This window comes from Piliocolobus tephrosceles, chromosome 19 (assembly GCF_002776525.5).
Source record: "Piliocolobus tephrosceles isolate RC106 chromosome 19, ASM277652v3, whole genome shotgun sequence".
Lineage (NCBI taxonomy): Eukaryota > Metazoa > Chordata > Mammalia > Primates > Cercopithecidae > Piliocolobus > Piliocolobus tephrosceles.
This window is the reverse complement of record NC_045452.1, coordinates 46,256,454-46,284,093: the sequence shown is the minus strand read 5'-3', so window position 1 is coordinate 46,284,093 and position 27,640 is coordinate 46,256,454. Positions and strand designations below refer to the sequence as shown.

At 43.1% G+C, this 27,640-nt stretch overlaps 1 protein-coding gene and 1 long non-coding RNA gene across 2 annotated transcripts in view; one reads left to right on the top strand and one right to left on the bottom strand.

The window, feature by feature from the left end:
* LOC111524292 overlaps positions 1-27,164 on the top strand; it is a 33,077-nt gene extending 5,913 nt beyond the window's left edge. Inside the window, exon 3 of the long non-coding RNA XR_002725753.2 lies at positions 27,131-27,164. This is a non-coding gene — a long non-coding RNA (uncharacterized LOC111524292). The remainder of the gene's footprint in view (positions 1-27,130) is intronic.
* On the bottom strand, positions 5,422-25,903 carry C19H21orf62 (chromosome 19 C21orf62 homolog). Its single transcript, XM_023189438.2, has 2 exons — positions 25,798-25,903; positions 5,422-6,369 (listed from the first exon to the last, which is right to left on the bottom strand). The coding sequence occupies exon 2, from the start codon at positions 6,303-6,305 to the stop codon at positions 5,649-5,651; it is 657 nt and encodes a 218-aa protein (XP_023045206.2). The 5' UTR covers positions 6,306-6,369; positions 25,798-25,903; the 3' UTR covers positions 5,422-5,648.
* Positions 27,165-27,640: the final 476 nt, after the last annotated feature.

Below are 27,640 nucleotides of genomic sequence, written 5' to 3'. Positions count from 1 at the left end.
ATCTAACATGGAGTCCATATTCAAAATTCCCTCACTTATCCGAATAATGTCTTTCATGGCTGTTGTTTTATCCCTGATCTGGTATCTTGTAAAGATGGTGCATTGCATTTAGTTGCCATGGGTATTTAGTCTCCTTTATTCTAGGACAGCCTATCCTTTCCTTTTTTCTTCTTATCTTTTAACTTTCATGACATTGACTTTTTTTTTTTTGAGACAGAGTCTTGCTCTGTCACCCAGGCTGGAGTGCAGTGGCAAGATCTCAGCTCACTGCAACCTCTTCACCTCCCAGGTCGAAGCAATTCTCCTGCCTCAGCCTCCAGGTAATTTTTGGTATTTTTAGTAGAGATGGGATCTCTATGTTCGCTATGTTGGCAAGGCTGGTCTCGAACTCTTGACCTGAGGTGATCCACCCACCTTGTGCTGGGATTACAGGTGTGAGCCACCATGCCTGGCCAACACTGACATTTTTGAAGAGTCCTCGTCAGTTGTTTTTGTTTTTGTTTTTGTTCTTCTCCAGAATGTCCCCTATTTGGATCTGGATTACACAAGTTTGACATTTTTTTGGCAAAAATCTTACCTAGGTAGTGTGTCCTTCTCAGTGCATCACATCAGGCAGCTTATGGTGCCAATTTGTCCCATGGTTTTTTATTTTAAATCTCTGTGGGTACATAGTAGGTGTATATGTTTGTGGGGTACATAAGATAGTTTGATACAGGTACGCAATGTGATCATGGAGACACATGAGGTGTCCATCCCTTCAAGCATTTATCGTTTGTGTTACGAATAATCCAGTTACACTGTTTTAGTTATTTTAAAATGTACAATTCAGTTATTATTATTATTGACCATGGTCACCCATGGTAAGTTTAATCACTCAGTTGTGGACCTTTCTCCATTGTAAAGGTCCTGCTTGTAATTAATAAGTAATCTGTGGAGTGATGATACTTTTAGACTGTGTAAATATTCCTCAGAATTTCAACCAATAATTTTAGCATCCATTAATGATTCTTTTCAGAATTCATGATTACTATAGCATTTGCAAAATGGTTATTTGGTATTACGCTCTATTACTCCTTCTAAATTTATTAGTTGCCATTCTTCTGTAAATCAGACTTTCTCTTCTCCTTTCCCACTTTTTATTTTTTTACTTTTTTAGTGACAGTACAGATTCATGGGGTCGTTTTCAAAACAATATCTAAAATCCATTTCTGTAATTAATCATTTTGATGTTTATATTATCCCTAATTTGGCCAGTAAAACTCTGCAATGGCTTCTGTATTCTCTTGCTACATCTCCATCAGCTTTTTGACCTTATCTTACTTTCTGTTACAGTAAGATGTTTCAAGCTCACTTTATGTTTTTGTTTCTCCAGACCCCGGAATCAGCCATTTCTTCAAGGCCCTATTTTTGTTTGTTTGTTTGTTTGTTTGTTTTAGTGGGGAATGGTGTTGAGAAACCACAATTTAGGTATCAGGTGTGTTCTTTGCCACAGGGGTGTCATTGCTTCTAGGCTTTCTCAGAGGATAAAGCTAAGACATATATCTTAAAAAGCATGAGTTTGGCCAGGTGTACTGGCTCACACCTGTAATCCCAGCACAATAAGGGAGGATTGCTTGATCCTACGAGTTTGAGACCTGCCTGGACAACATAGTGAGACTTTGTCTCTACAAATAATTTTAAAAATTAGCCAGGCATAACGGCATGCACCTGTAGTCCCAGCTACTTGGGAGGCTGATGTGGGAGGATGACTTGAGCCCAGGAGGTTGAGACTGCAGTGAACTATTAGCACACCACTGCACTCCAGGCTGGGCAACAGAGCAATACCCTGTCTCAAAAAAAGAGTCATGAGTTTGCACTGATACCTTTAATTCCAATCCAACATCCCAGGCGGCTGCTTCTTCCCTCACTTTATATTTCCTACCATTACAACTTTGGATGGACCCCCAAAAACTTCAATGTATTTACTTTTTTGCACAATCCTATAAAGTGGTTTTAGAATTGTTGTACCAATATTATCACCACCAATAAACCTACTAAACTTTATAATTTCTTTGCATTTTAAAAAGCTAATAGTGTTTTATTTCTTTCACAAAAAAATCTTAAAATAAATGTGGCAAAATGTTCATATTTGTCAATTCTGGATGATAATTACATGAATGTTAGTCATACTATTCATTCTTTTCTTTTTAAAAAATTGTTATTGAAGTATAGAATGCGTACAGAAAAGTGCATTTATTGTAAGTGAAGAGCTAAGTGAATTTTTACTAACTGACATGTGTATCTGTGTGTGTGGTGCTTCTCTATATAGATATACAAAAATATAATTGTTGTTTTCTAGCTTGTGTAAATTTTAAGACACATTACTAAATAGTACTCACAGTGATTGTAGCAGTTTGTTCTCTTAAATAGAGACTATCTATTTGCCTACAGGCATGACAAAATGGAATATCAAATAACTTTTTGCCAATCTAGTGGATGAAGTATTAGTTTCCTATTGCGTTTCTCTTGGTAGAGGTAATTTTTTTTTTGTTCAGTTATTGGCTACTTGTTTTCATCTTAAAGTGAATTGCATGCCTATTTCATTGTTTTTCTATTAGATTGTTAGTCTCTTTGTTTTCCACTTTAATACTATCTAATTTAACATTATGATATTTGTCTTGGGTATGATATTTGTCAAATGGTTGCCCATTTTTATAGTGATTTCTTAGTTATATGGTAAACAAGGGATGGATTATTCATGAGTTTTTCGGAAGGGAGTGGGGGTGGGCAATTCCCAGAGCTGAGGGCTCCTCCCCTGTTAGACCATATAGGGTAACTTCCTGATGTTGCCATGGCGTTTGTAAACTGTCATGGTGCTGTTTGGAGTGCAGCAGTGAGGGCGACCAGAGGTCACTCTCATCTCCATCTTGCTTTTGGTGGGTTTTGGCTTCTTTACTGCAACCTGTTTTATCAGCAAGGTCTTTATGACCTGCATTTTGTGCCGACCTCCTATCTTATCCTGTAAGAATGTCTAACCTGCTGGGAATGCAGTCCAGCAGGCCTCAGCCTTATTTTACCCAGCCTCTATACAAGATGGAGTTGCTTTGGTTTAAACGCCTCTGACATTTCCCCCATCCCTTTTATAAGACAACCCTTAATCCTAAGGGTTGTAGAGAGATGAAGGTCCATCTTTTGTAACTTCTGGAGGCTGAATGGGGCGATTATATTCCTGCCTAACTATTAGGGTCTCAGATCCAGGGTAGAGAGGAGTTCAGTCAGAGAAAGTCTCAGTATGGTGAGGGCCATTCATAACTCTGACTAAAGGCGATATAACTAGTTTCCAGATTTTGGAGAAATTAGGTAGAGAGAAACAAACATGCTTCAAATTTTGTTCACAGGAGCATAATTTACTCAATTGTTGAAAGCTGTCAATAGCTCAAAGGAAAAGTTTCCTTGACTCCAAAGTCCAAAGTCAGCCAGTCACTGTTGGTCTATTTCCTTTGGGTCAGGGGTCTCCTTAGTATCATCCCTTCGTGGTTGCCATAAAGATGTTACCAGAAAGGGGTCCTAAACCAGACCCCAAGAGAGGGTTCTTGGATCTCACATAAGAAAGAATTCAAGGCGAGTCCATAGAGTCAAGTGAAAGCAAGTTTATTAAGAAAGTAAAGGAATGAAAGCATGGCTACTTCACAGGCAGGGCAGCCCACCTCCCTTTTCTGTTGGAGAGCTGGTGGTGAAACTTTTATTAGCACGCCAGTGGCTGAAGGCAACAACAGCCCCAGCCCAGATAGGTACCATTGACATAGTTTGTTTGACCCACATGATATTATTTTAAAACAAACAGACAAAAATGCTGAATGGCATGCCACATTTACAAATTGTGAGAATTCACATAACGACCTGGAATACCTCATTCTCTTGAAGGATCAGATCTGGCCCCGTCAGATTTTCCCATGGCAGCACTCAGTGGGAGCTGAGCCACTGTAGAGCTTCAGGTGGGGCGTGCACCCTTACTTCACCATCCCACCACTCCCTGTTGTCCCCCAAACCCTGCACCTAAGTGCCAAATGCCATTTATCCCCATGCCTGTGCTGTGGACTTTCTCTGCCCATTCTTCATCCCACAGCAGCACAAACTGAACCATATTTTTAGTCCAGAAATCTGAAACCTCAGGCTTGATTTATAACTAAATTAGTTTTCCTTTTCTATTGATTTAAGTCCCATTAACTCACAAGTATTTCTCAAAAGACTCAGTTAAAACGTATGTGAAGGGGCTTTGAAACTATTAAAAGCTACCAAATGGAAGATATTTATAGGAGGCATATACTTTCTAACATCATTTAATTTTATACTTTATTAATAAAAATGATTAAAATTCAATTTGTTATATTTTCAGTAACTAATGACAGTGAACATATTACTTATCTTTTCACTTGTCTTTTCTTGCTTTCCTTTCTCCTCCTTTTCCCCCTTTCCTTATCTTTTTCTATCACTTTAACATTATCTGAAGTACAATGTCAGTAATGAGGTCACATTTTTCTATTAAAATTAATACTTTGGTCTTTGTTTTGGCCTAATTTAAACACTGACATGGACTCATGCTAATTAGCCTGAATGGCTAAGTCCCCCACCAATTAAGCAAATGTAGAAATTGCAGGTTATTTCAGTTACTCTATGTTAAGGTTAAGAGGGAAAAAAAAAAAAAAAAAAGTAATGTATGTGATCTAAAGTCATCAGCCCCAGGACATCCTGTTAAGTCATGGACTATTTCTTATCATTATGGCATCATGAATGCAATAATGTTTCAAATTCATTCCACTCCAGGTTTAGACATTTGTATCACAATTGCAGTGGATTTTTTTTTTTTTTTTTTTTTTTTTTTTAGATAGAGTTTCACTCTTGTTGCCCAGGCTGGAGTGCAATGGCACGATCTTGGCTCACTGTAACCTCTGCCTACCAGGTCCAAGTGATTCTCCTGCCTCAGCCTCCGGAGTAGCTGGGATTATAGGCATGCGCCACCACGCCTGGCTTATTTTGTATTTTTAGTAGAGACAGGGTTTCTCCATGTTGGCCAGGCTGGTCTCAAACTCCCGACCTCAGGCGATCCGCCTGCCTGGGCCTCCCAAAGTGCTGGGATTACAGGTGTGGGTCACTGCGCCGGGCCATTTTATAAAACTCACAGTCCCAAGACCTGTGAAATCAATTATTCTCTACTTAGAGGAATTCCAAGCAATTTCACAAAATGAAACAGAAACAAATTAAGGCAGTATTTTGAAAGAAGATATGTTTCTTGGGGGTCCCCTCCTAGGAGGAGCTCCACTAACCCGTCTCTAGGGTGTATTGTTTTCTCTATTTCTGACGGGATGTTTCCCCACAGGCTCCTAGTTGCAGAGACCAAGCCTAGCTCCCTCCCAAGACATGTCCCTGGACGGAATCAAGTTGGTTTTCGGGTTTCTTTTTCTTTTGTTTTTCAAAAGTGCTCTGGCAGTTGAGCACACAGCAGAACAGAGAGCTGGTTATTGGTATGTGTGGCTGTGTTGCAAATGGAGCCTGCAGAGAGGGCTACAGTTGTGGGTAGGGATACCTGTCTCATGGCCTTATTTCCAGATTCCTTCTGCAAATTATCCATCGTTTGCCAAAGTTCCAGGCAGCTGGACACAGTTATTATGTTAGTAAATAAATGTGACAACATAGCTTTTGTGGCTTGGCATTGGGAAGGTTTTAAAATAAGAAAAGTCAGGAAAGTTGTTGGCAATGCTGGTAACGTTTTCAATACTATATGATTTTAAGGATGAGTCCCTGTTGAAAAGAGCCATATCTAAGAATGAGATATACATACATGGCTGCCAGCCTTTGTGTAACCACATGGGCTTCTCTCTGGAGTCACTGTCCCCAGCCCTATGGATGAGTAGGCTCTGCTCTGGGAAGGGATGCTTGGCCTCCATGTTGATGCGCAGCCTCTGCAGACCACAGATAGCCAGGTATTCAGTGGGGAGGGTGTTGGCGCTGCACAGGGAAAGCTTCAGGTCTTGGACCAGGGTGAAGTTCAGCAGGCGGCCCAGCGCAGATGTGTCCGTGAACCAGATGGTCAGATGGCTATTGTAGCTGGTTCGCCCCACCGCAAGGGGCAGGACGGTTTTACAGCTGCACATCAGGTTGGCCAAACTGTAGTCACAATCCCGGATGTCCACAGAACAGCTGCAGTTCCGAATGGTGTTTTCCTTTGTGAAGATGAGCGTGCTGTTCTTCTGACCTTTGGTGAAGCAGTTAAGTGCAAAGACGCCCAGAGCGCTGATCAGGAGACAGTGCCTGCGAGGTGGTGCCATGCTTGCCCAGCGTGGGCCAGCGTGTTTATCCCCTACCTTTGTGAACCAATTTGTTGGAACTTACCTGAAAGAAAACAGGCAGCTTTATCACAACCTTTCATTTGAAATACACAGTTTATGGAAAAGGAACCCCAGAAAAAAACAAGTTGTAAACATTTCTTTCTCACTGTTCTAGTAACTGTTTCTTGAGCCGCAGGCAATACTTGCAGCCCAGACACTGGGAAAGCTCTTTTCTCAGCACCTTATCCAGAGACAGCAGCCAAACCTTTGAGCTCTGCTCATCTGAGGTGTAAAACTCCCAGTGATGTCGGCTGACAGTGAGACCAGCATGTCAACAACACAGCCAGAGAAATGCCAGAGCGGATGCCAGAGAGGAGACCTACCGCATCCTATCTATGGGCAGGGATTTGGAGTTGAGAGAGCCCATTCTCCAAACATCCAATTACTAGTATCAAGTGCCCACAAACACCTGAACATGCACATGCTTTCCTCCCCATGAATATCTGACTTCCTGGAATTCAGGAGACAAACACTTCTTTGTTGGATTCAGCTATCCAAGCACTACCTATTACACAACATAGCATGAATACCAATGGAGCATTTAGTTAATGGTAAGCTTTAATTTCTAAGTAGATAAAACATGCCTTCCATCCCCACCGTATTAATCTGTTTGTAGGTCCATTCATCCTTTTCAGGGCCTCCTACCTAATGTACCTAATGTACCTAAGTAACTGTGGTAATAGACAACAAAAAGACTAATCACCCACTGATTAATCACAATTATTTTGATTTAGCTACTCTTATGCCAAAAGAAATTTATGAACTGATCTTGTCAATTTATTGCAGGGCTCCAAAACAAAACCATATATAGGAACTTCTAAAAAATCTAAATAAGGTAGGGATGCATGGGTAATTTAAAGAGCAACACTAATGTCCAGTTTTGGGGGGAAAAGGCCCCACAGTGTCTGGCATATGACAGACGCAGGGTCCTCCTTTGTGGTGTGATTGGAATGAGATGAGCATCATGGCAGAGCGTACCACATTTCAGTTTGGCAAAAGTAGTTGCATTCCCCCAGTGACTGAAGAGAGAAACCAAACAATACAATTCAGTCCATCTCCATTTGCTGAGTTCCATGGGTGTGGCAGGATACTGGGCATGAGACTTCTGAGTGGGAGGGCCCAGAGCTACTGGCAGGGCCACTACACTAAGGGCCAGGGAGCAACAGATGGGAGGGTCTGTCTGAGGATCTCAACATGTGTCCAAAGAGTATGGTGACAGCAGGGAAGAGGCTAGGCAGACAAGCAGCAATCAGGGTGTAAGACGAGGCCACAGGGCAATTAGAAATCCAAAGGAATCAAAGCTAAAAATGTCAGGGATCAGGTAGACAGGCAGGAGGCACAAGCCATAACCCCAAGGGTGGAATGCCAGGAGGATAGAAGTAAGCTCTGCCGTGTAAACTTGAACAGAGGGTAAGACATTGATTCATAGCAATTCTGACTGTATTCATGCATTTATCCATTCCTTCCTTCCTTCCTTCTTCCCTCCTTCCCTCCTTCCCTCCTTCAACTAATGCTTATTGGAAGATTACTAGGTGGCACGCCCTCTGCTAGCCATGAGGTTACAATTCAGAACAAGACAACCCAGGGCCCAATCCTCATAGAACTTATGTCCTAACAAAATTCCTTCTGCTTCCAATGGGCTGGGCATCAGAGCCCAAAGCCAGGCCAGTCCTGCATGTGAGGACAGAGAGGCTGTAGCAGTGGGGAAGAGGTGGGAGGAGGGGGCAAATGCAGGAGTTGGGCAGGACCCAGCCTAGGCCATGTGCCAGGCCCTGGCTTAGGCCAAGCAGAAGAAACAAAGATACAAAAGACCTGGATCCTATCCTCCAGGATTTATCCTCAAAGGAAAAAGACAAATAAGGCTGAACTGAGAAGCGCTGTACTGAACATACAGGCTGCTATGAGAACACAGCAGAGAGAGAGAGAGAGAGAGAGAGAGATTCGACGTGGGGGACTGGATAAGGCGCTTTATAGAGCTTTGTGTCTATTTTGAAGTTGGCACAGGATTTTCTTAAAGGATGTATTAATAGGTACATTTTGTCATGAAAGAAAGAGCTTTGAGAAACGTGGAGACCAAGAGTTCTCCCTGAACAAGAGGCTTAACAGTCTTAAGCAGTGTTAGAATGTGGGTGTGTCTACTCCGCTTAGTGAGCATGTGTTCTTGTTCTGGTCTTTGGGCTTCTGATGTCCAGGAGGCAGGGACCATCCTGAGGTCCTGAGGAACGGTGAATAATTTATTAATTACAAGATAATTTTAGACAATCAGCTGTCCCAGATTCCACTGGAGGCCTCTGGGACTTCGTGTCCCAGTAACCCTGTCATCCCAGAACCAGGAATGCCGTCAATACCATTGGCCCACCCTGACCCTAGCCTTAAAAGGAAAGAGAGGGGAGAGGTCTATTCACCAGCCCAAACTTACTGAGAAAAGTGCCTGCCTCCCTCTTTCCAGTGCTGATCCTGTTCAGGGGCAACCGTGGAGGAGGAAAAGAGATCAGAAGAGAAAAGGATATTGGTTTGCTGGAACGTGTGGGACAAGAAGTTCCCAGAAGAATTTGTGAGCAACTTCCCAACAATAAGGCCCTGGCTGGACCTCAGGATGGTCCCTGCCTCCTGGATATCAGGAAGTCCCAATGCCAGAACAAGAACACATGCCCAGGGAGAAGGCTCGCTAAGAGGGCACCGAGTGGGCCAAATACCCCGGTAACCCGTTTATGGGGGCCACCACAGAGATGCCAGTTGGATATTTTCCTCCTTCAGTCTACCATGAGTTTCTTTTTTCTTTTTTGAGATGGAGTCTTGATCTGTTGCCCGGGCTGGAGTTCAGTGGTGCAGTCTCAGCTCACTGCAAGCTCTGCCTCCTGGGTTCCAGCAATTGTCTTGTCTCAGTCTCCTGAGTAGCTGAGATTACAGGCATGCACCACCATTCCCGACTAATTTTTGTATTTATAGTAAAAATGGGGTTTTGCCATGTTGGCCAGGCTGGTCTTGAACTCCTGACCTCAGGGTGATCCGCCAGCCTCGGCCTCCCAAAGTGCTGGGATTACAGGCATGAGCCACTGCACTTGGCTGTATCTTTCAAGGTTCTCTTTCACTGGGGTAAACACCTTGAGAGAACAGTTTTTGGGCTTTATATTCTCAGTTTCCCACACAGTGCCTAGCACATAGCAAGGACTCAAGAAATTTCACTGAATGAATGAAAAAACATAGTTTACCGAATGACAGTGTACTCAAACTCTTTTAACTGCTAGCTATAGAAATCCAATTAAGACTGACTTGAGTAAAAAAAAAAAAAAAACTGCTCACTTATTTGAAAAATTAAGGAAGGATTTCAGGCATGGCTTGATCCAGCTACTCAAAAAAAAGGTTATCAGAAATGTCTTTCCATCTTTCAGTTATTCTTTCTTATTTGTGGGCTTTATTCCCAGACAAGATCACTCCTTCTGGGGACAAGATGGTCACTAGTAGATCCAGGTTTACTTTCTATCAGCTGAGCAACCTCTCAAGAAAACAAACAAACAAACAAAAAACCCAAAAACTCTTTTTAAATAGCACCAGGCTGCTGGGTGTGGTGGCTCATACCTGTAACCCCAGCACTTTGGGAGGTCAAGGTAGGAGGATTGTGGGAAGCCAGGAGTTCAAGACCAGCCCAGCCAACATCATGAGACATAATCTCTACAAATAAAATAAATTAGTTGGACATGATGGTGCGCACCTATAGTCCCAGCTACTCGGGAGGCTGAAGCACAAAGATCACTTGAGTCTGAGAGTTCGGTGTTGTTTAAGCCACCCTGTTGTGGTATCTGTTATGGCAGCACAGGCAGAAATAGGGACACAAGTGCAGGTTCAGGGCAAGGTGTGCGAGCACACTCAGTCCCTGGCCTTGGCGTCTCTCTGGATGGCTTCTTGCTAGGGTGACTGACAGAGGGAGGGATGATATGAAAAGGCACCTGTTCTTCTCACGACCTAACCCCAATTCTTACTCCACGGGTTCATGACAGCCGATTTTGCTGGAGACTGTGTCTCAAATCTTCCTCCCCTAGTTTCCCTCAAGTACCCCTCGTGAGCTGGGATTTCACTGGGCTTTGAAATCTTAGGCCATTTGAGGCTGCAGTGAGCTATGATTGTATCACTACACACTCCAGCCTAGATGACAGAACAAGACCCCCTCTCTAATAAATAAATAAATATGGCTGGGCGCAGTGACTCAGGCCTGTAATCCTGGCAATTTGGAAGACCAAGACGGGCAGATCGCTTGAGCTCATGAGTTTGAGACCAGCCTGGCCAACATGGCGAAACCCTGTCTCTACCAAAAATACAAAAATTAGCCAGGTGGGGTGGCACGCGCCTGTAATCCCAGCAACAGGGAGGCTGAGGCAGGAGAATCGCTTGAACCTGGGAGGCAGAGGTTGCAGTGAGCAGAAATTGTGCCACTGCACTCCAGCCTGGGTGACAGAGTGAGACTTTGCAACCAAATAATAATAATAATAATAATAAAATAAATAACCAAATAAGTACATAAATAAATATTAGGAGGCAAAAATACACTGGTCTCCTGAGTCGTACGCTCAGCTCAGGACCCAATGAATGGGATCAGCCACACTACAAACAGTGGACTGAGAGGGTAGAAGGATGGCTCTGCAAAGGGAAATCAGGAGGCACTGTTAGAAAAGGGCCAGGTGGACAGTCAGAAAAGTGGGTGCCCACAAGACCCGTGGGATGGGCGTGGGTGAGCATTGCAACTCTGCTCCTCTCAGTCTCAGCAAACACCAAAGCACCACTTAGATAAAATGAACTCTTAAGAGTGCAGATATATGTCTGACTTTGTGGGATATATTCAGAATTTCAAATTGGCTCCTTTACTGGAAGGCCCCTCGTTTTTACCTCCCAAGAATCTTCAAGGATTTTTGCAGGGACACACGTTGGGGACTGCATTTGTGAGTGATAGCCCTGCTTACCTCTCCAAGTCCTGGCTTCAGAGTGTGTTCCTTGGGGTGCCCAGGCCCTGGCTTTCTTCTAATTTTTTTTTTCTTTTTTTTATTATACTTTAAGTTCTAGGGTACATGTGCATAACGTGCAGGTTTGTTACATATGTATACATGTGCCATGTTGGTGTGCTGCACCCATCAACTCGTCAGCACCCATCAATTCATCATTTATATCAGGTATAACTCCCCAATGCAATCCCTCCCCCCTCCCCCCTCCCCATGATAGGCCCCAGTGTGTGATGTTCCCCTTCCCGAGTCCAAGTGAGCTCATTGTTCAGTTCCCACCTATGAGTGAGAACATGCGGTGTTTGATTTTCTCTTCTTGTGATAGTTTGCTAGGCTTTCTTCTAATTTTAACCCCAGAGCCATAACTCAGATCCATACTTGAGACTGCTTCTTGCCAGGGCATCTCCTCAGCTTCTGAGTCTTGAGCCTTTCACAGTTTCTTCTCTTGAGTCTTTCCCCTAATTGCATTTCCACTTTAAAAATAAAAATCACCACCAGGCGTGGTGGTTCACACCTGTCAACCTGGCACTTTGGTAGGCTGAGGGAGGCAGATCATTTGAGGTCAGGAGTTCAAGACTGGCCCGGCCAACATGGGGAAACCCTGTCTCTACTAAAAATACAAAAATTAGTCGGGTGTGGTGGTGCACACCTATAATCCCAGCTACTCAGGAGGCTGAGGCATGAGAATCCCTTGAACCCAGGAGGTGGAGGTTGCCGTAAGCCGAGATCGCACCACTGCACTCCAGCCTGGGCTACAGAGTGAGTGAGACTCTATCTCAAATAATAAAATAAAATAAAAACCACTTTTGATTTCAAATTAAACTCACTTCCAAATTACGTTTTTAAATTGCTTTTGATTTTTCATTGCTATAAGAATTTGGAGAATATCACTTGATTTTTCCACAATTAGTTATTTGTCTTTTGTGTTAGGACTATAGTGCTCAGAACATCATTATTTATGACATTTCAGATCTGTTTTGGGCAAATGCTCCAAATGCTATCCTCCCACTGACATAATATCTCCTTACTAGTAATATCTTCTTATAAACAGAACTAGTTGAATTTGAAACATTCCTTTTGAAGCCAAGTATAAACATTATCTAAATGTTGGGTGTAATCCTAGATTGAGAAGGAATCTGTGTGGAATTTGTTTTCAAGTAACTGATGTCTGTATCTCCTCAATTCAGAACCCTCTGCCTTTATGCAGCTAGTTGCTAGTATTGTTCTTGAGATTTCTTCAGCTGCAATACAAAAATAATAGTCAAACTGATTCTGATAGTAGCTCTGGTTTTTAAAACTGTCCGGTGATTTAAAGGCTCGAATATTTAACAATCATGCACATAGGCTGGGTGCAGTGGCTCACGCCTGTAATCCCAGCACTTTGGGAGGCCGAGGCAGGTGGATCACGAGGTCAGGAGTTCGAGACCTGCCTGACCAACATGGTGAAACCCCCATCTCTACTAAAAATACAAAAATTAGCTGGACGTGGTGGCATGTGCTTTTAATCCCAGCTACTCAGGAGGCTGAGGCAGGAGAATCACTTGAACCCGGGAGGCAGAGGTTGCTTTGAGCTGAGATTGCGCCATTGCACTCCAGAGCAAGACTCGGCCTCAAAAAAAAAGTCATGCACAGTTTTTAGCATCTTGACTGAAAAATTTGGATGCATAGACATCCCCCGAGTTTTTGTCATGGCTACATCAAGCTACTTATTGCATCTTACAACCTAGTTATGTCAGAGACTTCTATACCCTGTGAATGCCATTTTTGCCTCTTCTTCCTTGGCACATCATTGGACTTTATTTCTGAGCTTCTGGTAGTGAAGTGGTGCCATGTAATTGAGTTCTGGCCTATGGAATATGGCAGAAGATTCCACAAAGGAACTGACAGCCCTAGAAGATGGCAGAACTATAGACAAAAGGTTAAATCCCTGAATGATTGTGTGGAAGAGAGCACACCCCTCTACCCCCTTAATGGTGTTAGTCTGTGATGTAAGGGAGGAGCAGATCTCAATTGCTCTAAGCCACTGGTGTCTTGAAGTTTGTCAAAGCAGCTAGCCTACCCTGTTAACTGGGTACAATACAGCAGGTGCTAATATTGCTTTGCAACTTATGATTTTTACATCCTCTTTTCTGAAAAGAAAATGAAAAATCAACATTTAGAGGACATTTATTGGATGCCAGGCAAAAGGCCTAAGTCATGGGGAGGCAAAAATGAAGAAGATATCATCCATGCCCTCAAGGGGCTTGAAGTTTGCCCAGAGAACTTGGAATGTACTCTGGGAACAAACAACTGTGCAACTAATTATGAGACAACGTGATTGGTAGTTCTTAAAGATGCAGATGGAGGCCAGGCACAGTGGCTGACGCCTGTAATCCCAGCACTTTGGGAAGCCAAAGTGGGCAGATCATCTGAGGTCAGGAGTTTGAGACCAGCTTAGCCAACATGGTAAAACCCTGTCTCTACTAAAAACACAAAAAATTAGCTGGGCGTGGTTGTGGACACCCGTAATCCCAGCTACTCAGGAGGCTGAGGCAGCAGACTCGCTTGAACCTGGGAGGCAGAGGTTGCAGTGAGCCGAGATTGCGCCATTGCACTCCAGCCTGGGCAACAAGAGTGAAACTCGTCTCAAAAGAAAAAAAAAAAAAGATGCGGATGGAGTGGTGGTAAGGAAGAAATGGAAAGACTCCCAAAAGATGTGCTCTTTGGGCCAGGCGGAGAAGAGGTTCGGGTTAGGAAAGGTGAGGCAGTGCAGATACAAGAGTCATTGGCGCAAATGTCAGAATGACTAAAGTCCTTAGTATATTTAGAGCAGGTATAAGACATCTGGGGGTCCATGAAGCTGGGGAGGCAGGCAGGAGGACAGGGTTAGACAGGACTTTGCTGGTCAAGCTAAGGGGTTTGGACTTTATGCTGGCAGTTACTTGGTCTCCAAACTCTTCTGATCATCATCCCATCAATAAATAATTTTAAAACTCTCCCCAATAGATGCATCTGTTAATTTAGGAATTAATTAATACAGGCTATTCATATATTACCATGCTTACCTATCATCTGTATTATCAACAATATGCAAACAGTAACATTTTTAAAAATTTGAGATGAAAAATAAATAAAAATGAAAGTTTGAATATTTTCAGCTCTACCCTATTAGCTTGGCTTGCAAACCTCCTGTGATGTAAACTCCCTCTTTGGAGGCTCCTGCAAGAGACAAAAAATGAGATGGTAAAGGTCTGAAGCAGGAGACATCTGCTTAGATCTTGCTTAAGGAAGGTAACCTAGGCTGCCAGGGAGAGATCAAATCTGGGGAGAAGACGCTAGAGTCAGGACAGTGAGTTCAAAATATTTTTCTTTTGTATTTTCTTCAATGATTTCCATCTATCCAGTTGTTGACTCCTTCTAACTCCAGGCTCTTTGGATAAATCTATTTCAATATCTGGAATCCTCAAAGGGATGGAGAGGATCAAGAATGTAGGATTGAGAAGGTGGGGATGAGGATGAGGCTGTCTTCCTCCTATGACCATGCAGTCAGGACACCTGCTAGAACTCCCGGGAGGGAACCAGTGGTACAGGGAGCAGGAAGCCCAGTGGGCAGCACAGAAAAGCATTCGTCTCGCTCTGTCTCCCAGGCTGGAGTGCAGTGGCACGATCTTGGCTCACTGCAACCTCCCACTCCTGGGTTCAAGCAATTCTCCTGCCTCAGCCTCCCGTCGTCGTCTCATTCTTAGCATCCCAACACAGTTTGCCTGGGAACGCCACTCCCTGAGACATCCACTGTGAGCCCGGACAGCCACAAGAAAAACATAGCTCATTTCCTCAGAATTAGCAGCCTCTGGGTGGCTTCATCAGACTGGCAGCAAGCCTAGCTGCTAGTGAGGGTTAGTTATGGCAAGCTATGGAGTAGGTGGAGTAGCTCTCCAATCCCCAGTTTCCCTTGATGTGCCTTCCTCTTAATTCCTTGATCATCCATTCTTTCCAGGAGCCAGTGCTAAAAACCTGCTCACAGATTGGGATCTGATACCAGTTGGTTAGGCCTCAATCGGAATTTAAACCAACACATTCTTTCCCAAGGGTATTTACACTGTAAGCCTTAGGGCTACCTTGTTCCTAATTAGAGAGATAGCAAGGATCAAATAGAAAGTATGGGAGGAGTGTGGGGTGTAGACTCCACGCTAGGGCTCCAGAAACAAGTGGTCACCTGTTCTCAGGTCCAGTGCCCACTTGTCCAGGGTTGTGCAACCCCTCTTCCCATTTAGGTCAAGGAGGGGTGTTGGCTATTCTGTTATGTGGATGAGATGCCCACATAGGCACTGTGTGAGGGCTTTAGATGTAGGACCTTGAAATGCTCTTGAAAAAAGGGATTTTAGCATTTTTCTTTTCTTTGGCTTTGTTCCACAAATGCACTGCAGGAGGCAGGTTAGAGATAAACACTATGTAAGATGATATTTGAAAACGGAATTATATCTTTGTTGTTTAATATTTCAAAGCTTATGAAGTTGAAAGCTAATTTGGGTCCCTCCCCAATGTTTTCTTACTGTGGTACGTGTTGTCTTTTATTTCTTCTTCACATTCCACAATAGCACATCCTCATCCTTGGTACGAGCCACTGAGTTTTCACAGGCCCTTACAAGGATCTAATGCTGAAGTCACCGTTCTGTGCAGTCTCTGTGGGTGAAGATCATTCCCCTTTCATTGTGGTTTACGCAGTTCATTGTGAGGGGCAGGAAATGAGTTCCCAGTAATTCTGATGTGATCAGAATCTCATTTGGTTTCTATAGTAGGATCTAAACTATATGCTATCATCTGATATATTTGCTCATCTAGAAAAAGATGAAGTAAATTCATGTCTCCATAAGTTGGAATTATGCAGGCAAAATTAGCTTCAAGTATGCAATTTGGGTTTTGAGAGGACACACTTTAAAATATTTTTGTGACTGTTCATGTTGAACTCACTAGTATATAGTTGGATCAGTCAGAGAACCTGTCTGAGTCTTATTTCTCTTGACATGGCACAGGATAATAATCCAACCACACAGGTTACAAAAGCAAAGTAGATGCATGTGATTATATATATATATGAATAGTACTATATTATGTATTTATTGTGTTTGGAGATGGGGTCTCACTATGTCGTCCAGGCTGGTCTTAAACTCCCAGGCTCAAGTGATTCTCCTGCCTTGGCCTCCCAAGTTGCTAGGATTATAGGCGTGAGCCACCGCACACAGTCTGAATAGTTCTATAGTATTACGTATATTTTGGTACTAATAAGTACTCATAGGTATACTACAATATACATAGTACTATTCATAGACAATGATATTTTGTAATATCAGAGTCATAGTGATAACAAATGTATTACCATGCTCTGTGAGGGCATCCCAAAAGCCACCCCAAAGAAATCTAAAGTAACTGGTTCATTTAATGCATTACTTGTATCAAACATTTGACTAGAGAGAGAACAAGCACAGCATAAAACAAAAATGTCTCTTTGCATGATTTTTCCTGTAACTAATCAAATCAGATTTACAAATGTCCTCTTGTAAATGCTGAGGACTGTGAGGTCCTGAAATTATTAGCGAGCTAGTCTGGAAAATAGAAATTAATTATCCAATTCCCGTTTCTACTAATTTAAATGTGTGTAAAATGTTTAAAGGAACAGCAGGAATGTGGGCTGTGATCAAAACACTTTATTTCTGATCTCCTACTGTGCCTAATGGATATTACAGTAGGTCAAATAATAGTCCCTAAAGGTGCCTGTGTCCTAATCCCTGGGCCCTGTGAATGCTTTACCTTACATGGCCATAAGTCCTCTACAGACATGATTAAATTAAGAAACTTGAGATAAGGAGATGATCCTGCATTATCTGGGCAGGCCCAATGTAATCAACAGGGTCTGTATAAGAAGAAGGCAATATGACAATTGAAGCAGGGATTGGAGGGATATGGCTACAAGCCAAGGAATGCCAGCAGCCTCTAGGAGCTGAAAGAGGCAAGGAACAGATTTTCCCTTGGAGTCTCCAGAAAGAACCAGGCTTACTGACACCCTAACAATAGCCTGGTCAGACTGGTTTTGAACTTCTGACCTCCAGAAGTGTAAAAGAATATAGATATGTTGTTTTAAGCCACTAAATTTGTAGATTTTTTTCTTTTTTTTTGAGATGGAGTCTCGCTCTGTCACCCAGGCTGGAGTGTGGAGTGCAATGGCATGATCTTGGCTCATTGCAATCTTTGCATCCCATGTTCAAGCGATTCTCCTGCCTCAGCCTCCTGAATAGCTGGGATTACAGGTGTGTGCCACCATACCAGCCTAAATTTTGTATTTTTAGTAGAGATTGGGTTTTACCATGTTGGCCAGGCTGGTCTCAAACTCCTGACCTCAAGTGATCTGCCTGCCTTGGCCTCCGAAAGTGCTGGGATTACAGATGTAAGCCATTGTGCCTGGCCAATTTGTAGAAATTTGTTATAGCAGCAATAGGAAATGAATACAGAGATGATGAGGAAACCAAACCACCACATCAAACCACCCTTGTGGACCAAACCAGCCCTTCTGTATTCACAGCCCTGCAGTGTTTGCTAATTACATTATGTGGTTTATTCCTCTCATTAGCCTAGATCATAAGCTCTCAGACTAACTATTCTCCTGAAATACCAAACTCAATGCTCCCATAGAATAGTCACACCATGTGGGGTCCTGCCAAGCCCAAATGGATACATCTGGATATGTCTTATGAGTTGAGGAGGAACCATCTTCAGGTGGTTAATTGCATACGTGGAATTGTTGAAGAAGAAAGAAGAGCGAAGAGGATATGGGAGGGCCCAGGGCAGGGAAGAACAGAGGGATGGGACAGTAGCATTTGTGTCTTTACAGCCCAAACATATGCCTGAGGCTGAGTCTGGTAAGGTAGCAAGCAAAGGCTGCAAGAAGTGCTTTTGAGAATTCTGAGATGTGAGGTACAAGTGGCCCCCTGTCTAGGCAAGAAAGGGCGACACTGAGTGATGGATAGAAGCATTTTCTCCACTTCTGTACTGAGTACAGCTCAGCTCTAGCACAGTGAGGAATGAAGGACAGGTGGCACCATTTGACCCTTTCTCGAGAACAGACTGGGGCCACCTCTGGATGTTGCTCCCTGGTCATCAAGCAACAGGGAGCCCCATGGCCAAGGTAACGGACGGTCAGCATCTAGTAGGGGCTGGGGACAGGAGTAGATGAAAGGACCATTGTGAGCATAGACAAGACCCCTGGGGACTCAAAGAAGCACCTGGAGAAAATTCTATTTTGTAGACATAGTGGTGGGAGGAGGCAAGGACCTGTATCAGGTCAGTGGGAGCATGAACCAGCAGAATACAAGCTATTCGTGTTCACTTAACTTCATCTGTGCCTGGTGAAGCCAGGAGCTCTTCAGGTATCAGCTGGATTACTGGTTTGAGATTAAATTGATTGAATCATAGAAATAGACTAAAGTGCTCAGGAGCTTAGAAGCTGAGTAAGAACTGACTGAAAAGCAGATATTTTATTTGGAAAGCACTGAGCTCACCTGGGTGTTAATTTCAACCACTAATTTGCTGCCTGGATACGGGGCTTCCTTGTTGGTTTACTGTGGGGTTTTATAGTCCTTTTTCGTGCTGCTGATAAAGACGTACCCAAGCCTGGATAATTTACAAAAGAAAGAGATTTAATGAACTCATAGTCCCACATGGCTGGGGAGGCCTCACAATCATGGTGGAAAGTGAGTCATGTCTCACATGGTGGCAAACAAGAGAAAAGTGAGAGCCAAGTGAAAGGGGTTTCCCCTTATCAAACCATCAGATCTCGCGAGACGAATTCACTATCACAAGAACGGTATTGGGGAAACCACCCCCATGATTCAATAATCTCCCACTGGGTCACCCCACAACACGAGGGAATGATGAGACCTACAGTTCACGATGAGATTTGGGTGGGGACACAGCCAAACCATATCAGGGGCCAGGTTTCTGATGCCTTCTTGCTGATCGCAGTTTCCCGAGACCTTAGCACAGGGCTGGGCACACAGGGGCACACCACGATTGTTTATATTACCCAAATGAGTCCCTACATCGGCTAAGCCAATGAGGCATGTTTTTGGTCCTTGATTCCCTCTTATGCGTTTTTTTTTTTTTTTTGGTGGGAGCAACAGAGTTTTGCTCTTCTTGCCCAGGCTGGAGAGCAATGGCTTGATCTTGGCTCACCACAACCTCCGCCTCCTGGGTTCAAGCGACTCTCCTGCCTCAGCCTCCTGAGTAGCTGGGATTACAGGCGTGTGCCACCACGCTGGGCTAATTTTTAGTAGAGACGGAGTTCCTCCATGTTAGTCGGGCTGGTCTCAAACTCCCGACCTCAGGTGATCCACCTGCCTCAGCCTCCCAAAGTGTTGGGATTACAGGTGTCAGCCACCTTGCCCAGCCCCTCTTTTGCCTTTTACCTTCTAGGATTGTTGAGTGTTATCAAGTCAGCAAGCAATATTCATGTTCTTCAGCGACTTTCATTATATGGCCTAGCCATGGCAGAGAAACCAGAATGAGTTTCTGTGTATGGGTGACAGGGTGGGAATTTGAGCTTACTCTCCTATGGCCTAGCTGTGCATCATCCTTGAAAGCCACTGAACGACATCTGGCAAAATCCCAGGAGGCACCTCCAACCTCCTGTGACTTTACCAAAAGGCCTAGTCTAGGTTCTCAGTTGCCTTACAACTTCCCTTGAATCTGATGAGGATGAAGGGTAACATACACTTGGCTAGAATGGAGACCGTGAGTCCCAAGTCAGGCCTCCAATCACTGCCCTTCCATCTTATGCCACACACCCTCCGAGGGGCGAAGGAAAACATCAGTACAGTTGGTATATTTTGGTCTCACAGATATTTGTGAGCATCACAAAGCCATTCCCCTAATTGCTCTTGGTTGAGCGATTACAACAGCCCTTGCTGCAAAACTCCCCCACGACCTAACCTTTCAGAGTCCAATCTTGTAAAGCTAACTCAGGGAGAGCTTTGCTTAAATTACTGGGCCAGTATTATGTGAGTGTCAGGTTGCCAAGGAAAATGAGTCAGACACTAATCCCTTTGCTAGGAGATGAGAAAAAAAAAAAAAAAAAAGGCTGGCAGACCTTTACTATTTTAATTACCTGCTTCCAGAACAATAAAAGGGAATTCAGATCTTCCACTTACAGTTGTGCCTTCTTATATTCCCATAAGGTACCTGCACTATTTCCTTAAGATGTAAGCCTTGGGCTTTTTTTCCTTTCAACTGTGTTCAAGCTATAGTTCCAACCATTCGAGTTTGGATAAAAATAAGAATTACAATTTCCTTTGCTGGTTTTGGTTACAAATATTGGAACCAATGAACATTTAAACCTTGTATCCTTCTTGAAAGATTTTTCAGAGTTTTAAAATGCCTCTTGGGAACGATGACTAAAGGTAATGTGGGATCCTGGATGGGATCCTGGGACAAGAAAAAGGACAATGGGCAAAATCTAAGGACATCTGAATAATGTTTGGACTTTATTTTATAATAATAGTGTGTCAATACTGGTTCATTAATTGTGACAAATGTACCATGCTAATGTAAGATGTTAACTCTATATGAGAGCTCTCCATTATCTTCACAATTTTTCTGTAAACCTAAAACTATTGCCAAATAAGAATTTTATTTAAAAAGAGTGAATCCTGAATCTCATTGATTACTTTTTGAAGATTAGTTTTGTGACAGCAGCAGAGCTCCAGTAGATAATCTGGCATCACGATTTGGGCTAAACTGAGTGCCCATGAAATAGTGTCTAGGCACAACTCCAAATGAATTATTCAGACCTCCTGGCCACAGAGAAGATTCTTTTCTTTTCTTTTCTTTTTTTAATGACCCAGAGACCAGGCATTTCGGAGATGCAAATGCGAAGTGATCTTTTTATGGAAAGTGGATCAAAATTGGGAAAGCAGAGACACCAAGGCATGTTGTGGGGACGAGCCTCGAGGAGTGCGTGTGTGTGTATGTGTGTGTGTGATGTCTCACTGGGCTTTCATTGTTCTTTCTTTCTTTTTCTTTTCCTTCCTTCCTTCCTTCCTTCCTTCCTTCCTTCCTTCCTTCCTTCCTTCCTTCCTTCCTTCTTTTCTTTCCCTCCCTCCCTCCCTCCCTCCCTCTCTCTCTCTCTTTCTTTCTTTCTTTTTTGACAGAGTCTCGCTCTGTCACCCAGGCTGGAGTGCAGTGGTGCGATCAATTGCAAGCTCACTGGAAGTTCTGCCTCCCAGGTTCACGCCATTCTCCCGCCTCAGCCTCGCGAGTAGCTGGGACTATAGGCACCCACCACCACGCCCGGCTAATTTTTTGTATTTTTAGTAGAGACGGGGTTTCACCGTGTTAGCCAGGATGGACTCCATCTCCTGACCTTGTGGTCCCCCTGCCTCGGCCTCCCAAAGTGCTGGGATTACTGGAGTGAGCCACTGCGCCCAGCCTTTCTTTCTTTCTTCTTTCTCTCCCTCCCTCCTTCCCTCCCTCTTTCTCTCTTTCCTTCCTTCCTTCTCCCTCCCCTCTCCCTCCCCTCTCCCTCCCCTCCCCTCCGTCCCTCCTTCCCTCCTTCCCTCCTCCCTCCCTCCCTCCCTCCCTCCCTCCCTCCCTTCCTTCCTTCCTTCCTTCCTCTCTCTCTCTCTCTTTCTTTCTTTCGTTTTTGGAGACAAGGTCTTGCTCCCTCACCCAGGCTGGAGTGCAGTAGCTCACTGTCACCTTGAACTCCTGGGCTCAAGCAAACCTCCCAACCTCAGCCTCCTGAATAGCTAGGACTATGGGTGCGTACCACTGGCTAATGTTTTTAATTTTTTGTATAGACACGGTCTCACTGTAGTGCTCAGGCTGATCTACAACTTCTGGCCTCGAGATCTTCCCATCTCCCAAAGCGTGGGGATTCCAGGCGTGAGCCACCGCGCCTGCCCGCATTGTGTTTTCTTATTCTCCAATCTGGACCCCATTCCCCTCATGCTGCTTATGCCACCCTCTGTATTTGGGATGATTTCTGTTTCTTATCCACTAAGAAACCACCTTCATCTCTCATACTGTCTTCAAATCTCTCCTCTTTCATGACATTTTATTATTAAGCTGGGGGAATAGGTGACAGTTCTTGTTTGACTCAAACCTGCTTTTCTTAGAGTGCAGCATCAGTCTATTGTAAGATAAATTAAAAAAAAAAAAAGATTTTGCAAGCCAATCTGTTATCACACAGAGCCTAGTACCTAGTTGTGTTAGATTTTTAAGCCACTCCCAAAAACCAGACTTTTGCTGTGATCATTCTATTGCAACCATTCTCATCAGGTTCCCAGTGAATCCCACCACCCCCATACTAAATCCAGTGATTAATTTCCTGGTCTCATTTTGTTTGACTTCCCAGCAGCATCTGACTTGGTTGCCTCCTCCCTTCTTTTTGAGTGAATAGCTTTCTGTTCCTCCATGATGTCACCTTCTCCTGGTTTTCTGTCTCCTCCAATGGCCACTCCTTCTCAGTCTTTTGGCTGGCATCTGATCTTCTTACCTGTTATTGTTGCATGTCCGCAGCTCAGTGCGTGGCTGTCTTCTGTATGTGAGTCCACTCTTTTGGTGCCTGCATGCTGTCCTGTGAAGTTCAGTACCACCCAGATGCTGATGGTGAACTGAGAGATGTCTCTACCTCCTGACTGCATCATGTTCACATGTCCCACATTGTATCTGATAGCTCTTTCTGAATGTCTAGTAGACATCTCCAACTTAACATGCCAAACACACAGCTCTTGATCCCCAAGGAAGTTGAGACTCCTATGAGAAACGTTATTGTATCTATAACTCACCATTCCTTAGCCCCATGTTCCCAAGGCTAAGCTAGCTAAATATAGCAAATTGTCATTGATAAAGAGGCAATATACTTTAAAATATAAAATGTGATACATGTATGTTGTATGTTGAAAATTGAATGATATCAGGAACTATCCATATTTTTATTCACTAATTGTAAGATCTAATGAGTGTTTCTTTTGTGCCAGGTACTAAGTGTTTCACACATTTTATGTTATTTAATCCTTTCTGTAATCCTACAGGTAGATATTATGCCCCCCCCCCTTTTTTTTTTGAGACAAAGTCTCGGTCTGTCACCCAGGCTGGAGTGCAGCGGCACTCTCTCAGCTCACTGCAACCTCTGCATCCCAGATTCAAGCGATTCTCCTGCCTCAACCTCCCGAGTAGTTGGCATTATAGGTGGTGTACCACCATGCCCAGCTAATTTTTGTATTTTTAGTAGAGACTGGGTTTCGCCATTTTGGCCAGGCTGGTCTCGAACTCCTAATCTTAAGTGATCCACCCACCTCAGCCTCTCAAAGTGCTAGTGTTCGAGCATGAGCCCCTGCATATGGTCCCATTTTCATATCAGGAAATGATACACAGGGAGGTTAAATAACTTGTCCAAGGTCACAGAACTAGTTAATAATGGCTAAAATTTGAGCCCAGCCAACTATATTCTGAAGAGTCATGGTGGAAATTACAGTGCTATTTCCCACCCCAGGGTCTTGGGTCTATTCAAGGGAGATTCCATGCATTGTATTCTATTACTAGATGCTGTGGCCTTTAACCTATATGTGTATAGAACCCTCATGCTAAATGCTATGATGTGGTGCCCTCATGAATGGATTAATGCTGTTATTGAGGAGTGGGTTGGTCACCATGAGAATAGGTTTCAAATGAAAGGATGAATTTGACCCCCTTCCTCTCTGTCTTTCTTATGTGTGTGCCCATGCTCTCTTACCTTTCCACCTTCCACCATGGGATGAAACAGCAAGAATGCCCTTGCCAGATGCAGGCCCCTTGACCTTGGAATCCCCAGTCTCCAGAACCATAAGAAAGAAATCTCTGTTCTTAAGTTCATAATCAGAATAGAGGACAATATGAGCAGAGTGCTGCTTCTGCTAACATAGGTATGGAATGTGGGACAAAAAATTCTCAGAGAGTGAGCCACTGGGAAGTCCTAACTAGAATATGTGGCTACTGTACCTTTCTACTTGACACAGTCCTTGAGAGAGTGAATTAGGCAATGAGTGCAAATCCTTCAGGCTTTTCCCTTGAGTGACTTGGTAGACACTCAGTTCATTGCATCACCAGGGTTCACATCCACAGCTTCACACAGCTACCCCTTGGTCCCATGCCCACAGAACTGTGAGGCCTGCCTGTTCTTCCCACTGGGGCCTATTGACCTACTAGCTCCCACAGACACAGACACAAGCCACTGGGCACTGAATTTTAAAAGCTGATAATGTAGCAGCTTTAAGCAGTGAAAAATATTAGTGTGGAAAAGAAAGCTGAGAAATCCAAGTCAGCTCTTGAAAAGCACTCATTTCCATAAATACTTTATTGAAACTGTTATTTTCAGAAAATGCCCAATTTCTGTCAGAAAAAAAAGTAATGAAAAGTCTTTTTTTTTTCTTCCAAACATATTGCATTATTTAGTCTAAAAAAAAAGCAAAAAACTTCTCAAGGATGGCTCTTTTTGGTAAAAAAATTTGCAAACAAATGAGATCTTTTTTTGGTATTTTTTAAGGATGGGTTTTTTTATAAATATTATGCACAATGTTTTTGAAACATTTCCTGTCCTCAATATACACCAACATACTTTGTGCTAAAAACTTTCCAGAAATATGTTTATTAAACGAAGAAATATATGCAAGACTGTATATGTTCTACTCATTTTGAGTTAAAACATTCCCCTCGTCATCTTGCCTTTTGCTACATTATTTATCATGCTTTTTCACTTTTGAATAAAAGACCAATTTTTTAAAAACACGAACTATCCAATCCAAATGTTAACGCTCATCTTAACTTACTTTCTTTTCTCTCTTTGTTTTCTAATCAGCAAACTCTATAAAGCCTGGTGTGTAAATAGGCAGTAAATATAATACTATTAAAACAGAGCAAAGAAACAATATCAGCCGATGTTTTGGGAGTTCCCACTTTTCTTTGTTTGCGATCACAAAAAGGAAAAGAGATATCAGATCTGATCTGATATCTCTTTTCCTTAATTGTTATTTACCACTGAAGACTAATGGAAAAGTCTAGCCAGATGTTTTAAAATAGAGACAAGATTTCAAGGAGCTTTCTGTTATATTAGCCTTAAGTGAGTTTATCTTTTCAGGGTTTAAATGAGAAGACCATTTCATTATTTGCTTAATGCACTGAAAATCTTTCATTTTCAAGGCAGGATCTCAGTAAAGAGGAATTCATATGCCTGGAAGCCTAAAATAGTGTTTCATAGTGAAAGCCACTCATACATGTACGTTATGTTCAGGAAATGCAAATGCAACAAGAAGGTGACCCTGATAATGGTTCTTCCAACCGTCACAGTTCCTGCCATGCAGCAGAAATTCTGAAGCTCTTAAAAAGTGTCAGACTAGGCATGCTTTTTAAAAAAGAGGAACAGAGAAATTACTTACATCTCAGAGTTCCATCGTGAGGCCTTGCCTTTCCACTCCACAGACCTCTGCCTGGCCACGGATCCTTCACCCTGGCTTGACAGCTGGTTTAATCTGCAAGCCAGGGTGGAATGCGTGGTCTTGCACTTGCTGTTCTTTTCCGTCTTCAGAGGGCCAGCGGCCTGGTCATTTCCATGGCAACCAGGAGGAAGCGGCTGGCCTACCAGTCTCATTAACTACACACAGGAGAGAACCTGCCTTGGTGACTTCTAGCCACTCTTTTGGGGTTCTAAACTGGGAAGTTTTTAGAAGAAACTGAGGAGACTGTTGCTGTAGGCTGATCCCAAAGGATTGACACAAATGGAAGAAATTCTACTTTAGTAGGAAATTGAATGGATTAAATGCAGAGTACGGAGATTCCTTGATACTTTTACTTTCATGATTTATTCCACCTTTTTTGGTCTGATGAATTGTTACTTATGGTAAATGCCTGCATTACTGTAAAAAGTGTCCCATCATAGTTGTTCCAAAGGAAAAAAAAACTCATTTGAACTCCAAAGATAGACATTATTCTCTCTCTCTCTTTTTTTTAAGTTCATTAAAAAAAAAATGAGAAGCCACAAAACCAATAAATAGGTAAAAATTATTCTATGTACATTAACTGATGTCTTAGTCCTTGTGGGCTTCTACAACAAAATTCCATTAGTTGGGTAACTTACCAACAACACACTTATTTCTGTAGGCTGGGAAGACCAAGGTCAAGGCAGATTTGTTTTCCGGTGAGGGTCTGTGCTTCCTGGTTCATAGATGGCACCTTCTAGCTGAGTCCTTACATGGTGGAAGGGAGACAACTGTGGTTTTTCAGCTTCTTACAAGGGCACTAATCCCATTCATAAGGGCTCCACCCTCATGACCTAATCACATTCCAACATCTCCACCTCCTATGCTATCACATTGTGGATTAGGTTTCAATATATGTATTTTAAGGGAAGATAAATACCTGGGCCTTAACAACTGATGAGGTCTCACTAAATACGGGAAAAAAAGATAAGGCAGGGGACCCCAGTCTCCAGGCCACAGACTGGTACCAGTCCATGCTACAGCAGGAGGTGAGCAGTGGGTAAGCAAGAGAAGCAGCTTCATCTGTATTTACAGCCAGTCCCTATCACTCACATTACCACCTGAGCTTTGCCTCCTGTCAGATCAGCAGTGGCATTAGATTCTCATACCAGCAAATTGAAAATGCTATTCTATTGTGAACCATTATGAACTGTGCATGCGAGGGATCTGGGTTGCATGCTCCATCTGAGAATCTAATGCCTGATAATCTGTTACTGTCTCCCATCACCCCCAGGTGGGACAGTCTAGTTGCAAGAAAACAAGCTCGGGGCTCCCACTGATTCTACATTATGGTGAGTGGTATAAGTATTTCATTATATATTATAATGCAATGATAATACAAAGTGCACAATAAATGTAACACACTTGAATCATCCCCAAACCATCTCCTACCCCTATCTGTCTGTGGAAAAATTATCTTCCATGAAACCGGTCTCTGGTGCCAAGAAGGTTGGGGACTGCTGAGATAAAGAAAAATCTTGCTAATTAAAAGCATTAAGAGACTGGAGCAGTTGATTTGTAATTACCCAGATACAGATTCTCCAATATGTTAAAGAAGAGAGCACCTCAGTAGGAAAATTCATTCATTCATTTATTATTCATCTAGTGAATCCTTACCATACACATGCACTGTGCCAGCAGATTTAAGGGGCACAGAGATCAATGTCATGGTTCTTGTCTTTAAGGGAGTTATACTATAGAAGGGGCAATTATATCCGTTGTGTCTGGGAAATGTTTGAAGGGA

What these genes read in the sequence shown, in the direction of transcription:
- C19H21orf62 (XM_023189438.2), bottom strand. Translation starts at nt 6,305, where the DNA reads ATGGCACCACCTCGCAGGCACTGTCTCCTGATCAGCGCTCTGGGCGTC.